The sequence below is a fragment of the Dermacentor albipictus genome, chromosome 1 (assembly GCF_038994185.2).
Source record: "Dermacentor albipictus isolate Rhodes 1998 colony chromosome 1, USDA_Dalb.pri_finalv2, whole genome shotgun sequence".
Lineage (NCBI taxonomy): Eukaryota > Metazoa > Arthropoda > Arachnida > Ixodida > Ixodidae > Dermacentor > Dermacentor albipictus.
The window spans coordinates 23,174,059-23,191,285 of NC_091821.1; the positions used below are offsets into that span (position 1 = coordinate 23,174,059).

The following is a 17,227-nucleotide window of genomic DNA, read 5'->3' on the forward strand; positions in this document are numbered from 1 at the left end:
TCGGTACTGATATAGTATAGGACCAATTATTTGCCCACTCTGAGGAGATTTGTCCATGAGATGAGACATAAAAGAGCTGCGCATACTCAGTGCACAACTGCAGGGCTTATTCGGCGCTGTAACAGTTTTTTATTGCACTGTTTTCGCTAGTGTTCATTATGTGGAATAAACGAAGAAGTAGGAGCATCCTTGGATTATAATGGCGGGCGGACATTGAACTCAGCTATTCGGCGGAAGTGAAAGAAAGTGGGACTCGCAATTCAGAAACACAATATTGCTTTCTAGAACATTCGAACTATAAGATAAGCCTTAAGCAAAGAGCACTTATCACGTATGCAGAGACAACTTGCACAGCGTGGGCGCATACTGGTGCTTGTCACGAGTCGGCTTCAGCATTCAAAACGCGTGACCGGATCCCATAGGTGGAAGGTACTTTGTCTAAGCTGCGCCTACTAAATGGGTCACGCTGTGGAGGGGAGCTCAAACAGATGGCCGGATCGATTGTGACCTCGCGTGAACAAGACTGTGCGGACAACTTTATTGGAGCCTACTGGGCGCCAGACTTTCTCATTGTTCAGAACCTACGCACATATATTTACGCGAGAGTGAGTTGATGCTCGTTAATTGACCGGAAGTCCCGCGAAGTGGGCGATGAACCGAACGAGCCCACGTAATGATATCCCCGCATCCGAGAGTGCCTGTACGCAGCTCCTGATAAAATTCTGCATGAGCATGCACAGTCTGTGCCGAAGTACCAGCCATCATTTCACGCGCCCGTACTGGCGCCGGTTCTCCTTCTTTTTCTTTCAGGTGAAGGACTCGCACACCATAGTCCTCACTCTCACGGACGGGCGCTTGCCCGAAGGCCAATACGTAAGTCCCAATACCACCGCGTTTCATTTTGTGTGTGCGTGTCATCCCTGTTTCGTGCACAGTTATAACCCATCTTTCCTGCGCATGCGCGGCACTAACGCAGCCAGTAAGCCGTCGTAGGGCGAGCATGCAAATTCGGCCTCGTTACGCCGTCAGACGCACGCGTGTACGCCAGACCCTCCGTGCAGGGGTCTTCGAGTGCAACCCCGAACGCGTTCGTTTAGGGGATGCATTAAAGCCGGTGGACTGGCCCGCGTTCAGCGGGGAACCAGTTTCACCGGCGGTCGCCGCTGTTTGGGCGCGCGCACTGTCACGAAACTGGCTCGCCTCGGAGGAGCCGAAGCGATGCGTCTGCGGTGTTTGTTCCGAAGGCTGTTCGTTTCGGGTTTGCTTCCTTTCTCTCTCTCTCTCTCTCTCTCCAACTTTTTTTTTGCTTTTTGTTGCCCTGCACTATAACGATAAGTAAGTAACGGCCCGCTGGACTTTTCGGTAGCTGGGCGCGGTATCGGAGGCAGCCGTTCCGCTTTTACCGAGATGTTTGTTGGCAGAGGATGACGCTGTGCTCATTGAGGGAGTAAGTATAACGTGTCGCAGCGAAGACAAGAGCACAGGCAAGAAAGAAAGAAAGACGAGGAAAACAAATAACGACGCTATACTGAAATGACTGGCGTGACCTGTTTCCTCGGAAAACCAATCCCGTAATGGCCACTACGTTATACAGCGTTTCTTCTTCTCGCCATAATTTGTTGCCATTGCGTTACGCGCGCGTTCGAGTTGCAACAATATCACAGAAAAACAATTATTCATTTATTTTGTCTTCTACAGATCACACAGACGATGTTAATAATCGTCGATGACGTGAATGACAATGAGCCAGTATTCAAGCAGTACAGAAGCACGATCACAGTTCCAGAGGTGAGTTCCATTTCTCTCCAAATAAATTTTTCTATAGTTTGCCATTTATTATCCCGATAATTAAGTAAATTCTGGGGTGTTCCGTGTCACAACAACGATATGATTATGAAGCACACCGTAATGGGCGACCCCGGATAAATTTTGACCGCGCGGGTTTCCTTAACGTGCACCCAATGTATGGTACTCCCACGGGCGTCTTTGCATTTCGCCCCTATAGAAATTGGGTTGCCGTGGCCGGGATTCGATCCCGCAACCTCGGGCTTAGCGGCGCAATGCCAAAGCCGCTACGCCATCACGGCAGGTCGCTTGATTATCACCCTATACAGTATATTCACTAAACTCCACGACAACTTGCCACGTTTTTTGGAAAGCACTGCGAATTCTCACAAGTGGACATGGCTCTAAATGAATGTGTAGACATGTGTCAGTAGCAAAAAATAATTGACAAAAAAATGCCTTGTAGCTAACGGTATTACAAACAGTACTCCAGAATTGCGTGACATGCGCACGAAGAAGGAGGCGTGTACGATGCGTTAGCAGATATATAATTAACATTGGTAAGCATCGTTATTTAATTTCTAATCCACATTTGCTATTACCTCTCACTGTGTCAGATTGGAACTTATAGCATGAGGCATTTCGAAATACGCTAATGCAAATTCAATGTGTGGTCGTTCACGCAAGCTGAACGCATTCATGTTCAATTCGCAGGACGCCTTACCACATGTCATTGATACAGTTGAAGCCATCGACCGCGACCAAGGTCCTTTCGGCCAAGTTATTTATCAGCTACAAGTGAGTACTCCTCTTGTTTTTTCCGAATACATTTTTTTTTTGTGAAGAGAAGTCACCAGGACGATTCCTGAATATTGGGGAAATAGGGTGGCTCTGCAGAAACCTATTAAACGTATTGGAATTTTTGAACAACGAAAAATGTAAGCGTAGTAACGAAGTAAACCGTATATAAAAAAAGGAAAGCCAGGTAGAGCAACATCATATGCCACACTAAGGAAGAAGCATGTATAACGCAAAAGTGTACGCTGTTTTGGAAATGAGGTTTCAGAAAGCTTTGCATTCAGCACAGAAGAAATATTGTGATGGCGAATATTGCTTGGCCCCAGTTGGGCATTGTTCTGACTTCCGCTCTTCTCTTTAGAACACGGACCCGGAAACGACGTCCACATTCTCAGTGCACCAGGATAAAGGAAAAGGCATCATCTCGCTTACCGGACCACTCGACTACGAGCGCAAGTTCATCTACGAACTTCGTGTCCTTGCCATTGTAAGGATAATCACGATTACAGTTCTTATTTCCCACTGCCGCACGTGGTGACCATGTTCGCTGCGTGCATATATTTTGATTATCTAATGCCACTCTCATCCGCGCTTACATCCTGACAGAGGGACACATCGGCAAATAATGTTGTATTTCAACGCAGTAATTTCACTCATGCCGTAACGCCCATGTGCCAGTGAACTATGCATTTTCAGTGGGGCACCGTGCTACACCCACACCGACCAACCTGTGGCTGAAGCGTTACAAGAAAGGGCTTAATTTTTCTTGCGTCATTTATTCGCAGAAAGATTTGATGACAATGTACTGGTAGCCAGGGCATGCGACAACTGTTATGCTCGTGTCGCGTCTCACTAGCCATATAACTTGACGGTGGCTGCAATTACTCCAAGTTCGTTTTTACTGTAAGACGTCGCTAATGACTACTAGATCGTACTGAAAGTTCCGTAGTTTGACTATAATTGCAAATGTTGTTCCTGAAGCCACGTCGTTGCGCGTGCTGGTCTCCGCAACGTATGCGTCTAGCTGGATTTGCCTGACGCAGATTTTCCCACGCAAGAAGAAGAAGTAGAGAAGATGCATAAAAAGACGAAGCACGAACTGAAATATAAATGAAAACTACAACCCTAGCTGTCATTCTATTGCATCAAAATAATCGAAAACAGTTTTTTTCTTAAATTTAAATATTTAGCATTTCCTCGACAACTCTAACGCTGTGAAATGTGCTTTTTTTGAGTACGGCGAGAAACGAGGAAGAAGAGGTGTGACGGCTGTTATTGTTGTAGAGCGTTGCAACTTTGATATTCGGAAATTTGTGCTTTATATTAATTTGGAATAATTCACCCATTTCTTGGCCAATCGCTCATCGTGGGTAGGAGCCACACACGTGTAAACAACAACAACAACAACAACAACAACAACAACAACAACAACAACAACAACAACAACAACAACAACAACAACAACAACGTTGATCCGATTGACAGCATCACGAGCATTTCCCCCCAAGGGAAGAGCGGCCGGGGGGGGGGGGCGCTTCTGGATATGGGATGTGTTGGTCCACGCCGCTTTGTCCACAGGAGCATTCAGTGTCTTGCCATCTCTGTCCACACATGACACAATGCGCGTGCCGCACACAAACGCCGTATGCGTGGGCTCCCGATTCCATCTGCGCATTTGTTTCAGGATCGTGCCAACGCGGGTCCCCGGCACACGGCCACAGCCGTGGTGCTCGTCAAGGTGGATGACGTGGAGGACCAGCCTCCCATCTTCACCCAGGTGCCTCCGGTGACCAGGATATCTGAGGATCTGCCACTGGTGAATATGATTATTACGCAGATAAGCACTTATAGATGTAGAAATGGCCCGAAAGAAAAGTGGGGACTCTCGCGCAATGAAAAACCTTGCAGAGACGGGATTTCGTGCTATGTTATGTCAGATACAGCCACACCCGGTTGTCACATGGAAAGTCACAGAGATAGCTTAAGTTACATTCCGGCTGTCCAGTCGAAATGTGTGCGTGTGTGCGTGCCGTGTTTGTGTGTGCGCGTGCGTGCGGGCACAGCTGTGCGACAGCTAACTTACCTGCTTGGAGGTTTGAATTCTGGTTTCTGTTTTTTTCTTTCCAAGAACTCTGTCGTGCTCACGGTGAAGGCGATGGACGGTGACCGTGGGGTGAACAACGCTATTCACTACAGCATCGTTTCAGGTTGGTGAGAACAGCTTAAGAAAAAAAGAGAAAATTTATAAAGGCCGCTTGGCACACGTTTACTACTGCCACTACTGGTCACTGTTTAGTGTAATTCTTAATCGGGGGAAGGCAAGCGAATATGATGAAGAGCAAGGGAATAGCATTTTCATTTTCTGAGTATACCTGTGTTCTTATATTGTAACGCTCTGAATAATAAAAAAAGCTCTAAAGTAAAGCGAATAACATGCTTTGAAGAAAAATGTTCGAAGGGTGAGCGTGCTGATGGTTGTTTTTCTTTATTTGTACTAGGTGGCAACGAATTGTTTGCTATCGACCGTGAAACGGGCGTCGTGTCAGTCAAAGGACGCCTCGACAGGGAGGCGACCGAAAACAGGAATGGAGCATTCATTCTACTTGTTCAGGTGCGCCTTTCCTTGATCAATTTTTCCTTCCAATCGCGCTGCTTCGATAGGTCTTTGGTAAGGTCGACCTAGCGTCCTCCACCGAACGAAGCTACACTACACCTAAAATTTCACTCTTCCCTCTGCTACCCAGGTGCCTTTGGATACGAGGACAGCCGAAATCATTCTTAGCAGTCGTGGCACCCGTCATCGTATATGGTTTCTTGCTACCATAACTATAAGCAGCAATGACTGATAGTTTCCCAAAGTTGAGTAGCGTAGAGTGTGCGTAGCTACTGCCTGCGATGTTTGCACAATCAATCAATCAATCAATCAATCAATCAATCAATCAATCAATCAATCAATCAATCAATCAATCAATCAATCAATCAATCAATCAATCAATCAATCAATCAATCAATGATTTACTGTGCCCAGGAGCAACCCTGAGGTCTTAGTGCTCGTCATTGAAAACATAAACAAATACAAAATAAAAACTGCGGAGGAATATAAGTAAAAGAAAACACCCATTGAATAAAAAGAAGAGTTATGAAAAGAAGAATGTACGTACAATAAAGCGCAAGATAAATAAAAAACCGAGGAGAAAACAGGCAGTTGAACAATGTGTGAAACAACGACTCAACAATGCAAAGCTCGGAAATGAACATTGACAGCGAGTTCATAAAAATAAGCGTTATAAAGACTCAGTATTCTCGGAACGGTTTAGTATTGGTGATGACAGACAGGAACATGGAAACGTCTATGTTCTCTGATAATCTTGCCCTGAATAGGAAACATGATACAATCGAGATGTTCGTGGCAGGTGAGGATACCTGGAAAAGAGTTTGAAAAGAAACAGGAAGGGCAATGTCAGCAATCCGACAGTGCTGGAACAAGGTCCTCTGTCCGTGATCGCAAAGGGGTCATCACATATGCTTGGAAATTTTTTCTGGACTCAATCTTTAGTGATGATGATGATGATGATAATGATGATAATCATTAACTCTGTGACTCTCTGATTAACTCTCTGATCTTAACGCATGTGATATAAACCACTTGACACAAATGATGGTTTAACTGTATTTCTTTTTGTTTACTGCGCGTATCGCGCTCTGCCACAACAGGCGCAAGAGGTGTCCGGGAAGGTGAGGCCGGCGCCGAGCACGCGCACCGAGGTAACAGTGCTGCTGACAGACGTGAACGACGAGGAGCCGGCGTTCCGCAGCCGGCGCTACATCGCCGAAATCAACGAGAATGCGCAGATCAACGTGCCCGTCAACTTTGTCGGAGACAGCGTGCCGGAGGTCTTCGACCACGATCAGGTGTGTTGAGGGCTCGTGCACTGGCTGTCTCGAGCACTTGGAAAAAAGATTAGACCGCTACTCGTAGCGCCACCTGTGACGGGCAGCGGCTGAAATCGATCGTTCCAACAACATGCTGTCACACATCAGTCATATGGCAAGGCGCTTCGTGGTGGTTGTGAAGATGGGCGAGAAAGCCAAATTGCGCGCCGTTGTTTTGAAGTGCGCCACGACAGTTGCATAAATACGGCCAGGTACATTGCGAAAGTAGCATCGCATGCTTTTCTTTTTAAAAGTCTCGCAAAAAAAACAAAAAAAAACTACATTGAGTGAGAGTTGTTCGAGACGAGTACTCACCTACATGAAGCGCATTGTTTTTCTTGTACGCAAGAAAATACGCACTAAAAGTTGAAAAACAAATAAAAGTTAACCTTTAAGGCTGTCTCTTTCTGTCTAACTCGGCATGCATAATCAACTCGCCGAGACTTTCCGGGGCGGAAGTGGCAGCATCTTGAATCGAACCCTAAAGCCGGTTCGAAACGAATAGAAACAAAATGTTCTTTACAATGAACGACCCCTGGCGACATTCGTGCCTCGATATCCTAGCAGGCATATCGAGAATTGGATGGGGCCATGTGGGTGCCGCCATGGTGTTGCGGCGATTATGATGCAAAAGTGTTTGTATTCCAGTGAAAAGCTATGCTAGCTTTTGTACTATCCTAGCTAACGCCCCTCTGCGCTTCGTGCCTTTGCAGGGTAGCAACGGCACCTTCCAACTGTTCCTTCAAGAAGACAATGGCGTCTTCGACGTCACGCCCGCCATCGGTGTCAACGAGGCTTCCTTCATGATCCGTGTTAAAAACCCTGATTACTTGGACTACGAGCGAGTCAAGGTCATGAACTTCAAGGTACGCACGCAGTAGGAAGTCCACACGGTTACTGCTGTTCGCAGTTATGTGCCGCCCCACGTGAAAGGAACGTTTGTTTAAATTATAGTCCGCTCTCTCTGCGAGGCACTGCTAACTTGACCTAAAGGTGCTATGTAAAACGCGTATACAGGTGCGAAGCTAGCAGCCTGCGATACAATTACTTGGTGTGTCGAAGCTCTCCTAAATTGTTAATTCTTCAGTTTCTGTTGCTATGAAGTAAACAACAGATGCTCGGTCTCTTACGTACATTCGTCGTGTACATCGAGTACTGTATGTGTAATAATGTTCATACACTTTACCTTCGCGGCGTTTCCCGACACAAGTATTTGTAATTATGGGCACAATATCGGAGACACAGATACAAAGCCAATGGCACAGTCTTCGTCTAAATACAAGACCAATGAAGTAATAGTACAGATGCTTTTCTCGACAGGAAATAATTCGGCAGGCAGATATATACGCATAGTTAAGCGGCGATTAGAAAACGGCTAAAATCTGGCCGCATGAATCCTTTGTAAATACTAATATAGGTCAGTGTGGAAGTCTGTTTTTTTTTTCGACATTTCTCCTGGAGTGGTACCGTTTGTGGTATACGACTTCTGGAAATGCTGAAGAGCTCTGGGACATTATGACGGCGAATAGTACCGCCACTACAAGAACTAATAATTTCATGATCGTTAAACATAAAACCTTCTTAGCTAGCTTGTACAGGAAACTACGAGAATGCTATGGACACCTTTGAAACTACGAGGGACACCTTTGAAACAAAACACAGTGCTAATCATTGGACTTGCTGGTTCTGGTACCTCGAAAACATTGCAATGTTTTCTAGCTCGAGGTGTATTTAGCGGCTCTTGTTTTCCTTTTTTGCTTTGCGTGCGTATCCTTGTCTTCTGCGCTGCAATATTTTTGAATAAATACAAAAATAAATACATCAATACCTGAGATTCTAGCGCGCGCGCAATCCGTGCCTTATGGTGACGCATGCAACGTGCACTGCGCGTGCACTTTGCATTGCAAATTTTTTTTACTAGTGTTTTTACGAGTTGCATGTTTCACGAAAAAGTGTACGAGTGTCGCGGAACTGGTTACTGACTCTATACTTAAGTAGAGTACAAAAACGCGAAAGCGAGTGCTCGTGCGTGACTGCGGCGGCATTCATCGCCGTTCGGCATGCAGATCGTGGCGCGGGAGATGGTGTCCAACCAGCCCAAGACGTCGACGGCCGACGTGACGGTGCACATAAAGGACGCCAACGACAACTTTCCAGTGTTCCGCGAGGACTTGTACCGGGCAAACATCCCCGAAAACGCGGCCGCGGGAACTGTGGTCGCCGTGGTCAGGGTGAGCACACTGAGTCGCGCGAAAGCTCCCCGTGCACACTAGGGAACCGTGCGGGGCCCGCATTCACAAAACGCTCTCACGTTAATATTGCTCGTAAGAGCGGATTCGATCCAATCATCGTGCTGGACATATTATTAGCGAACGCTGCCAGCCAACGGCAGAGAGCTCTTGCGAGCGAAGAGCGTAGTGTATTCGGCCCCTGATCAATGAATGTCTTCACATTTCGCGGGAGTGGAATGACTGCGTTTTGACGTAAGTGGGACGTATAGGAGAATAATCACGCAAATCGTATTCCACTGCGGAATCGGCCGAACGGGCTGAGCTTGAGGGCTTTCCTTTTAAGTGATTTACAAAGACTGGCGTATGAATGTCAACGATATTCAAGGTGAACGTGCAGTTTTTTTTTTCAAATTACTTTATATATGCCCTCAATTTTCTCACCTTGCTGAATAATGCTGACGTCGCATGCGTATTTTTTTGAGTTCTCATTTTTTTGTGAAGCATGTCCCAGAGTGTCGCAGAAGGCAAAACGAGGATTTCGCGTCATCAAAATTGCTCAAGCAAGCACGCACGTTCTTGAGTTACACGGGCACGAAGGAATTGTGATGCAGATAAAGCACCTCCTAATATCTTTTCTTTTTTTTATTTTGTACTGCTTGCTTATCAAATATATATAACCTATTTTGCGGTGACATTTTCGCAAGCCTCACTTTTCAACATGCTCCAGATGCCGCCATTTCTGCGAGCGAAGGCACTGGGGTATATGCGCATGCGTAGATGCCTTACTCATGGTTCCGTCGTATCTCTCTTGCAGGCTGAAGATGCCGACTCGGAAATTTACGGCACCGCTGGAATCCGTTACACCAGCATCCGGGGTCAAATAGCCGACAAGTAAGCAAGCGCGCATTGTGGCGGCTTTTGTGTGCGACGTCGTAAACAAAGCCACAACGAGCGCAGCGTGTGCTTGAGATGCACCGTGGCTAAACAAAACGAGCTGTGGGGTCACTATGATCGCAGCGATACTGTTCACTTGAGGAGAAACGGGCGCGACGCAGTGGCTTACAGCAGTTACAGTGGACAACGAATCTCAAGAACGAGGACCGCGTTGGCCTTTTAAAGTGTCCAGCCCTTTTCGTACGTCGTCTCAGTGTAGTGCGATTTTTCGATCGCGTGCAACCTCCGGGCGACCTCTGGGCACAGTGATCTCGGCTGGTAGTTGTGTGTAATGTATACGAACCACTGCCTGTCAGTGGAAGTTTGAGATCTAAGCCATGAACAATGCGTCCGTGGGGAGTTACACCGAATCTATTCGAGTAAGACCGTACTCCCATTCGGTTTGGCTCAGTCGACTCCAGCGCGCGGTCGAATCTCGGTTGGTTGCAAAGGTTGTATCGTGAACGCAAATTCTTACATGGTTCATTGAAATTTGCTTATAGCAAAAGTTCAAGTTGCCCGCATAAAACTTTTGCGCGTACACGAGCGCTTGGGCTCAGGCATGGGCATACAGCCTACCGCTACAGGTGACGGCAAAAATTACTCGCGGTAAACATTGAGGTGACGTTTTCTATGTGCAGTAATAGCCCCAAAGTAAAACTTCACCGTAGCTGGTGCACTGGCTGTTTAATTTACACTCTCGTAAGCTCTTACAAATGCCCCATACTTTTTTTTTGCTGAGCAGAGCCTTTTGCTCACCACGGTTGTCTTGCGCACTGTCCACGAAGGAAATGCGCGAAATGGTGCTCCAAACATGAGCCTACGGTTAGCCGTGACCGACATTTCACATGTCGTGTGCCGACTGGGACACTCTGAAACGTGTTTTTTTAGTTGCTTCGCATAGGCGGAAAGCTGGAGGCGTGCACTTAGCTTAACGCCGGTTGCTCTGAATAATTTTTACTGAGCAATGGCACCTGAACGAACACCGGCCCGCCGTGTCTCGAGGTGGCTCGATGGCTCGGAGAGCAAAAGTGCGGACACCACCTGAACTTCTCGCGGCGTGGCTTGCGCAGGCTGCGGCTGGACCCGGAGACGGGCAAGGTGGTGGTGGCCACGTCGGCGCACGGCCTGGACCGCGAGACTGCGCCCGAGCACTTCCTTACGGTGGAGGCGCGCGACGAGAACGGCCGCGGCAACCGCAACACCGTCCAGCTGCACCTGGTGCTCGAGGACATCAACGACAACGCGCCGGCCTTCGTGCTGCCTTCCTACGAGGCCCGCATACGCGAGAACGCGCTGGACTTCCGCACTCCGCTCGTCGTCATGGTGAGCATGCGACGACGCGCTCCGCTCGGGCGTGATGGAAAGTTGGTCGAAAAAAAAAATCGTCCATGCCAACTGCAGGAAAGTATAGCGTGGGCTGATGCATCGGGAGGGGGCGCTGCGGAAAGGCACGCGAACTTTCTGAAAGCCTTTGGGTGTAGCTTGTACATTCTATCGCATGGAAGTGTGCTTTCTTTTCTATATTTGGCACAGTTAAGCGGAGTTGGAACAAAATTTCGTGAGTAATGTTAGCTTCAGGTATAATCCACGTAGTAAATAAAAGCTATAACTTTTGTTTTTAGCACACGAAAAGGGACGAGAGACAGATGTACGACGCGGACGTCTCTCGTCCCTTTTCGTGGGCTAAAAACGTAGGAGTTATGGAATACCAACATGCCCAAACCTACGCTCTTTAAAGAAAAGCTATGTTAAGCAGTTTGACGCGCCAAATTGAACCACATTCTGGTTATGAGGCACGCCGTAGTGAGGTACTCGGAATTTATTTTGACCATTAGGGACTCCTTAAGATGCCCCTAAATAATCTCCGTATAATGTGAGCCACGAGTTCAAAAAGCAAAAGATTAACGGTTCCCCGATCTAACGGATACTCGTAGCATTGCAAGCGCGTATTCGTAAGGATCTTATTGCATGATTCATGCACGTCCCTCAGTAAAGATAACGGAACAGACATTCCGCGAGAAAGCTGACATTTTTCTCCAACCATGAATGAATGTAACTTGAAACTGAGGACTGCAGCCGAAACTTAACTTAAAAAGGTGATGGTTTGGGCTAGTGGGTTTCCCATGAGGCCACAGCCTCACGAAACTTAACATAGCGAACTTTCCAGTGCACTTATCAATTTCAGCTTGTTCGTCTGAATTACGAAAAAATTCAGTGTTTTTTTCGGCAAGTCTGTGATCCGAGTACTTTTGCTCAAGGGTGTACGTAGTTCGACACGAGAAGAGCTAAAATTCGCTATAGTCTAACTACGTGTACATTCAACAGAGACACACAAAATGGTGCGATTCATTGAGGTATTATTATTATTATTATTATTATTATTATTATTATTATTATTATTATTATTATTGATGAGTTCTGTTTCGTCAAAGTGGGGCGTTCATGCCTGAGCAGGCTACAATTGACGCGTCAAGTAAGTATTGACAGAATGTGCCTTTGCATTTCCAACTGCGTCCGGATATATTCCATGTCTGGTTAATAAAAACTGCGAATAGACCGGTACTTTCTGGTGTTAAAGAGCCGCCTTCAGACTTGACTTTCCTGCTTGCTTGAGCAAAATGAGACAGGAGGGACGAAGAAATGAGGCTGTTAGCTTCTCATAGAAACACGAATTGTCCCCAAAACTTTTCTTCTGTGAAGTGTCAAATTGAAAGTAGTGAGGCGGCGGTGAGTTCACAGGAGAGTGACCGAGGGAGAACAATAAATGTGCAAAAACAACGCCAATCTGTGGGCTTTGCGACTTCTAGGTTGCACAAAGCACTGCGCAACAATTGTTGTCATGGTACGGCAAAGCCATTTTTTCTAGAACCGAGTGTAAAAATATTTGTCCAGGCGCGAATCTAGTACCGTGTCGCGAACATTAGCGATCGCTGGATGCAGTCGTCTGTAACTCTTATGCAACCTTAAGATAATCGCGCTTCGCATTTTCTCTTTAGTTTAATTATAATTACCATTACTTCATTTGCGTACACAGTACACACACACACTTCAAAAAACGAAGAACACTCAACGCTTGTACGCTGCCTCCGCTCGGGCCGTATGCCATCGCCTGTCACCAGAGCCTTCAATAAAGTAAACAGCAGCTAATAATTAACTTTACCCTAGGGTGTTATGTCAGCTGTCAGTGTCAGTACCTATGACAAAACCTGTCATAGGTGCTCATGTGACATTGTCTTTGCCAACAGAATATCTGCCCATAGCAATGGCATGTTTGTTTGCGCGGGGCTCCATTGCAGGCTTTGCATTTTGTTTATTGATTCCTGTTACTACGAATGCTGTCAGCTAGTTATCAGTCAAGGTTACTACAGCGAAGCTGTATATGGCTAGCCGATTCGTCCGTCCGTCCGTTTGTCGCCTGTACGCTGAAAACTCCTCCGGCGCAACCCCATGCGCGTGCGCGAAAAAAAAGAGAGGCGCGCGATTGGTTGCGCCAGTAGTGACGTCGTTGCTCTCCGTCGCAGCCGAGCGCGCTTGTAGCAGTTTCTTTCCGACTCCGAAATGGGTAGGCCACGCGTTATACGTATTCCCGAGGAACAGGCAGCTTTCGATCAGCAACTGCATGGGTAGAACCGGGGACAAGCTTGTCTAAGCCGTGCCGATGCTGCAGCCCGGGCACAAGAACAGGCTCGTGTAGCCGAGCGCGAGCAGCAATTGTGCACCGAGGATCCGGCAGTCCAACAAGCCGTCGTTTAACGAACCGTCCGAATTAATCCAGTGATAAACACCGAGGCCACACGTTTCAGCTTAGCTGGTTAACCATGTGTACGGAGTGCTTGGGCGGTGATTTCTTTTTGTGGGCGCAGCGGGTTAAAGACTTCTGCCATAGTTTCTTTTGGACCAAAAAAAAAATTTGAATGATTTTGCAGGTACTGATAGTGTTATACAGCCTATTCCATTTTTTTCTTGGAGCTGGTGGTAGCTGCACACAAAAAAAAACTTGTTATCCTTGGCTTTGTTAAATTTATTATCTACCTAAACAATCATGTGCTCAAGTTTTTTTTTCAGACATGAAGATAATTTATACCAGAATTGTGTTACCTTTTGTACTGTATTTTTTAGTTCAGGACACCGTATATATTCAGGGAAAAGCCATCAACCATCGCAGGTCTGAAAAATTGTCTTTCGTGTGGTTCTAGTACAATGATGAAGTATGATCTGCATTCCTTAAGTGGCTGGCGCCGCTGTCACTCATTGTTCGTTCATATAGAAAGAATAGTGAAAATGTCGTGGCTCTACTGTCGAGATAGTGTAGCCTTAGCGGTAAAAGGTTAGCACATTGTGATAAATAATCGGTCGCAACATCACCCATTTCCTCGAGCATATCAGTACGTGTACTCAACTGCAGCGTCCAAGCCCCTGACGTGTTACTGAACATTGTGCAGGCTCTAGACGCCGACCAAGCTGGCGGCCCCAACAGTCAGGTCCGCTACCAAATAGTACACGGGGACCCTGACAACAACTTCACCATCGACGAGGTCAAGGGGCGCATCAAGCCTAGGTTGCCGCTGGACTTCGAGCGGATCGCGCAACCCAGGGGTGATGTGCGAACGTTTAACCTTCTCGTTCGCGCCTACGACATGGGTAGACCGTCGCTCTCGAGCAACGTTACTGTGGTCGTCTACGTGCAAGACGTCAACGACCACGCTCCCGAGTTTCCCACAGACTTCGTGTCCAAGGCCATTCCAGAGGACATCCAGGAAGGCACAGCCGTGGTCCGGGTGCTCGCTGAGGACCGTGATCACTCGCCCAGCAACAGCAAGGTTGTCTACCGAATTCAGAATGGCGCACAGGATAAGTTCGTCATCGATGCCCTGACAGGTGTCATCTCCGTGGCGCCCGGTGCCAATATGGACCCGGATAGGACGTTTCCCAAGTCAGTACTCTACAGCCTGCAGATCCTGGCTCTCGATGGTGGCCTCGGGGAACAGCAGAAATCTTCGATGGTTACCGTCAACATCTCCATCATCGACGTCAACAACAAGGCACCCAGGTTCGAGGAACCTGGCACCGTGAACCTAGTGGAGAACAGCGTTCCGGGTCATACTGTGGCCATGGTTCGCGCCACCGACCAGGACGATCGGCCCATGCTCAGGTACTCGTTGTGTCATGGAACTGCCAGCGAGGCACGGAACGAAGACGGCGTCCTCGTAAGCGAATTCGATGCTGAGCACAGCTTTGAGATAAACAACATCGAAGGGAAAGTCATGGTCAAGTCTAACATTGACCGGGAGGTGACGGAGTCCATAAAGCTGTGCGTCAAGGTCGAGGACATGGCCGCGGCCACACCGGGGCAAACGGCGACAGGTGAGTGCTGTAAGGCTGCTTAGCAACTGGTGCGCATTCGCCTCATTTCAGAAAATCAGTGCCAGTGTGATAACAGTGAGTGATAACGCACCCTTTCCTTCGTTGTATGAAACGTAATAATTAGCAGGGGTTTTTACCACTGACGCTGATCGCTGATGAAATTTTTTTTTCGTAATTTACAAGCAAAGGTCAACAGCATCAGACGTATATTTAAATATATCTAACTGGTTTCCAGTTTAATTGGTTAGGTTCTCGAATAAATAGCTCCGAATTTCATCGTGAAGACCATCAGTCAATATGAGAAACTGAGCTGTGGACTGCAACTCAGTCTGCAGTTGACAGAATAATGTTTAGATTTGTGGCCGAAAATTCACGTAAATGTGCTTATACAGCATGGCTAGCGCAGTCAAAATTCTGTGAAGCCGTGCTTCATTTATTCAGTCCATGGTATACGTTTGTTAGGGCGCTGCTATCACGTCATTTGCTTATGTCGCTTCCTTTCCTTACACAATTGCTTACAACGGATGAACTCATATTTACTGCACGTATCGTTTTTATTGCAGCAACACTTACTGTCAACGTAGTCGACGTCAACGACAACAGACCAAGCTTCAAGAAGTCTTTCTACCGCCAAACAGTCACTGAAAACTCAATGGTTGGCGCACCAATCGTCACCGCCAGAGCGATAGACGCGGACAAGAACAGGACGGTATATTATTCTTTGGAAGGGAAGATGGAATACCTCGCACTAATAGGAATTGACCGCAAAACAGGTACGTGTTGTCTTCAGCTTTTTTTTCTCTCACCTGATTCAATATTATAACTAACGCTCAAACGAGGTGCACAGCCAATAAGGACGGATCAGCCATACTGCTAGGAATTCGTAATGAACTGGATGAGATAACTGCAATTTTTACTTGTTGAATAGGAATTATGTATGGTAGGGTCAGAAAAAGTTTAAACTGTAAGAAAATGTGCTGCTGTGCCGTCTTAGAACACATTTATTTAAAGAGTCCGCATAACGTATATTTTATACAAGCTAGAGGTGTGGGGTTGTGGGGGTCGTTCCCCACCTGCGGCGAGTTGTTTCTTCATCCACTTTCATTTCCATTAATTTATCGATGCTTTATTTCGTTTATCAAGCACAAGTAATTTCCCCTATGTTGTCCTTGGTGTCAGGGTTTGTTGGCTTCTTATGATATGAGTAATAGAAATCGGGCCCCTCGGTTAATCCACTTTCTCCTCGTTCGCTACAGAATGCGGCACTTATTTGCGGGAACCGTATGGCAGGCGCTATACCTAGAGGCTTCTATTGAAATCCTGTTTTGAGGAATACATATTGCCACAAGCCCCATGCAAAGAAAAAAAAGGAAAAAAAAACACAAAGAGTCTGACACACTGCTCGGAGTCATGACCGCATCCCTTCCACCTTCATAGGTGAGGTGACCGTGGCAGACAAGATCGACCGTGAGGCATATAGCTGGATAAACGTGACGCTGAAGGCGACCGACTCGGGCGTGCCTCCATTGTCTGGAGCCACTGAGCTGCAGATACAGGTACTGGACGAGAACGACAACAACCCCATCTTCCGGCCTGGCCCCTCCGAGTTCGCTGTCTCGGAGGACGCCCCTGTGGGTGCCTCAGTGGCAGCCGTGCAGGCGGTGGACGCCGACGTCGGCGAGTACGGCCGCATCACGTACGCCTTGGACGCTGCCGGCACCGACGGAAAGTTCAAGATTGACAGAGACACGGTGAGTGCACGGCCGCCTGCGCCGTTTATCCTCTCGCCACTTCATGCGTTCTGTATCCACGCTCGCGTTCTTAATTACGCTCGAATTCTTAATGAGGCGTCACGACGCCTCATTCCCGACGCCTGCAGCACTTCTCCAATCAACCTGATGATTTAGTATTTCATCCTGGCTACATGCCGCGGGCACACTGTCGGTAAGCTTCACCGCGAGGTTTTTCTGAAGCTACAATTCAGAGATTTGTTTGACAAGCGCGCTCCGTTTGAATATTTTGTTTTCATTCCTAGACAAGCGAAAACCTGCTCCGTTTGTGTCCAGTTTGGCAGTTGTACTGGCTTTCTGTTTCTCTTTTGACAACGTGTATAATGAAATAGTGTTGACTGTAGAAAACAACGAAAGCAAACAAACGAACAAAAATACTGCATAGTAGGT

General features: G+C 47.1%; 1 protein-coding gene and 1 long non-coding RNA gene across 4 annotated transcripts in view; one reads left to right on the forward strand and one right to left on the reverse strand.

Annotated features, from left to right (window-relative positions):
• Cad88C (cadherin 88C) overlaps positions 1-17,227 on the forward strand; it is a 164,722-nt gene that overhangs the window by 120,468 nt on the left and 27,027 nt on the right. For all 3 annotated transcript variants that reach the window (XM_065454720.1, XM_065454722.1, XM_065454721.2), the window contains exons 5-19: positions 811-873; positions 1,699-1,788; positions 2,500-2,583; positions 2,945-3,070; positions 4,268-4,399; positions 4,712-4,790; positions 5,082-5,194; positions 6,298-6,495; positions 7,230-7,382; positions 8,583-8,747; positions 9,562-9,638; positions 10,754-11,006; positions 14,126-15,047; positions 15,611-15,820; positions 16,485-16,798. In XM_065454720.1, the coding sequence (XP_065310792.1) occupies positions 811-873; positions 1,699-1,788; positions 2,500-2,583; positions 2,945-3,070; positions 4,268-4,399; positions 4,712-4,790; positions 5,082-5,194; positions 6,298-6,495; positions 7,230-7,382; positions 8,583-8,747; positions 9,562-9,638; positions 10,754-11,006; positions 14,126-15,047; positions 15,611-15,820; positions 16,485-16,798 (2,979 nt within the window). The remainder of the gene's footprint in view (positions 1-810; positions 874-1,698; positions 1,789-2,499; positions 2,584-2,944; positions 3,071-4,267; positions 4,400-4,711; positions 4,791-5,081; positions 5,195-6,297; positions 6,496-7,229; positions 7,383-8,582; positions 8,748-9,561; positions 9,639-10,753; positions 11,007-14,125; positions 15,048-15,610; positions 15,821-16,484; positions 16,799-17,227) is intronic.
• The window catches only part of LOC135920472 (uncharacterized), a 252,501-nt gene that overhangs the window by 120,391 nt on the left and 114,883 nt on the right, over positions 1-17,227 (reverse strand). The window lies entirely within an intron of this gene.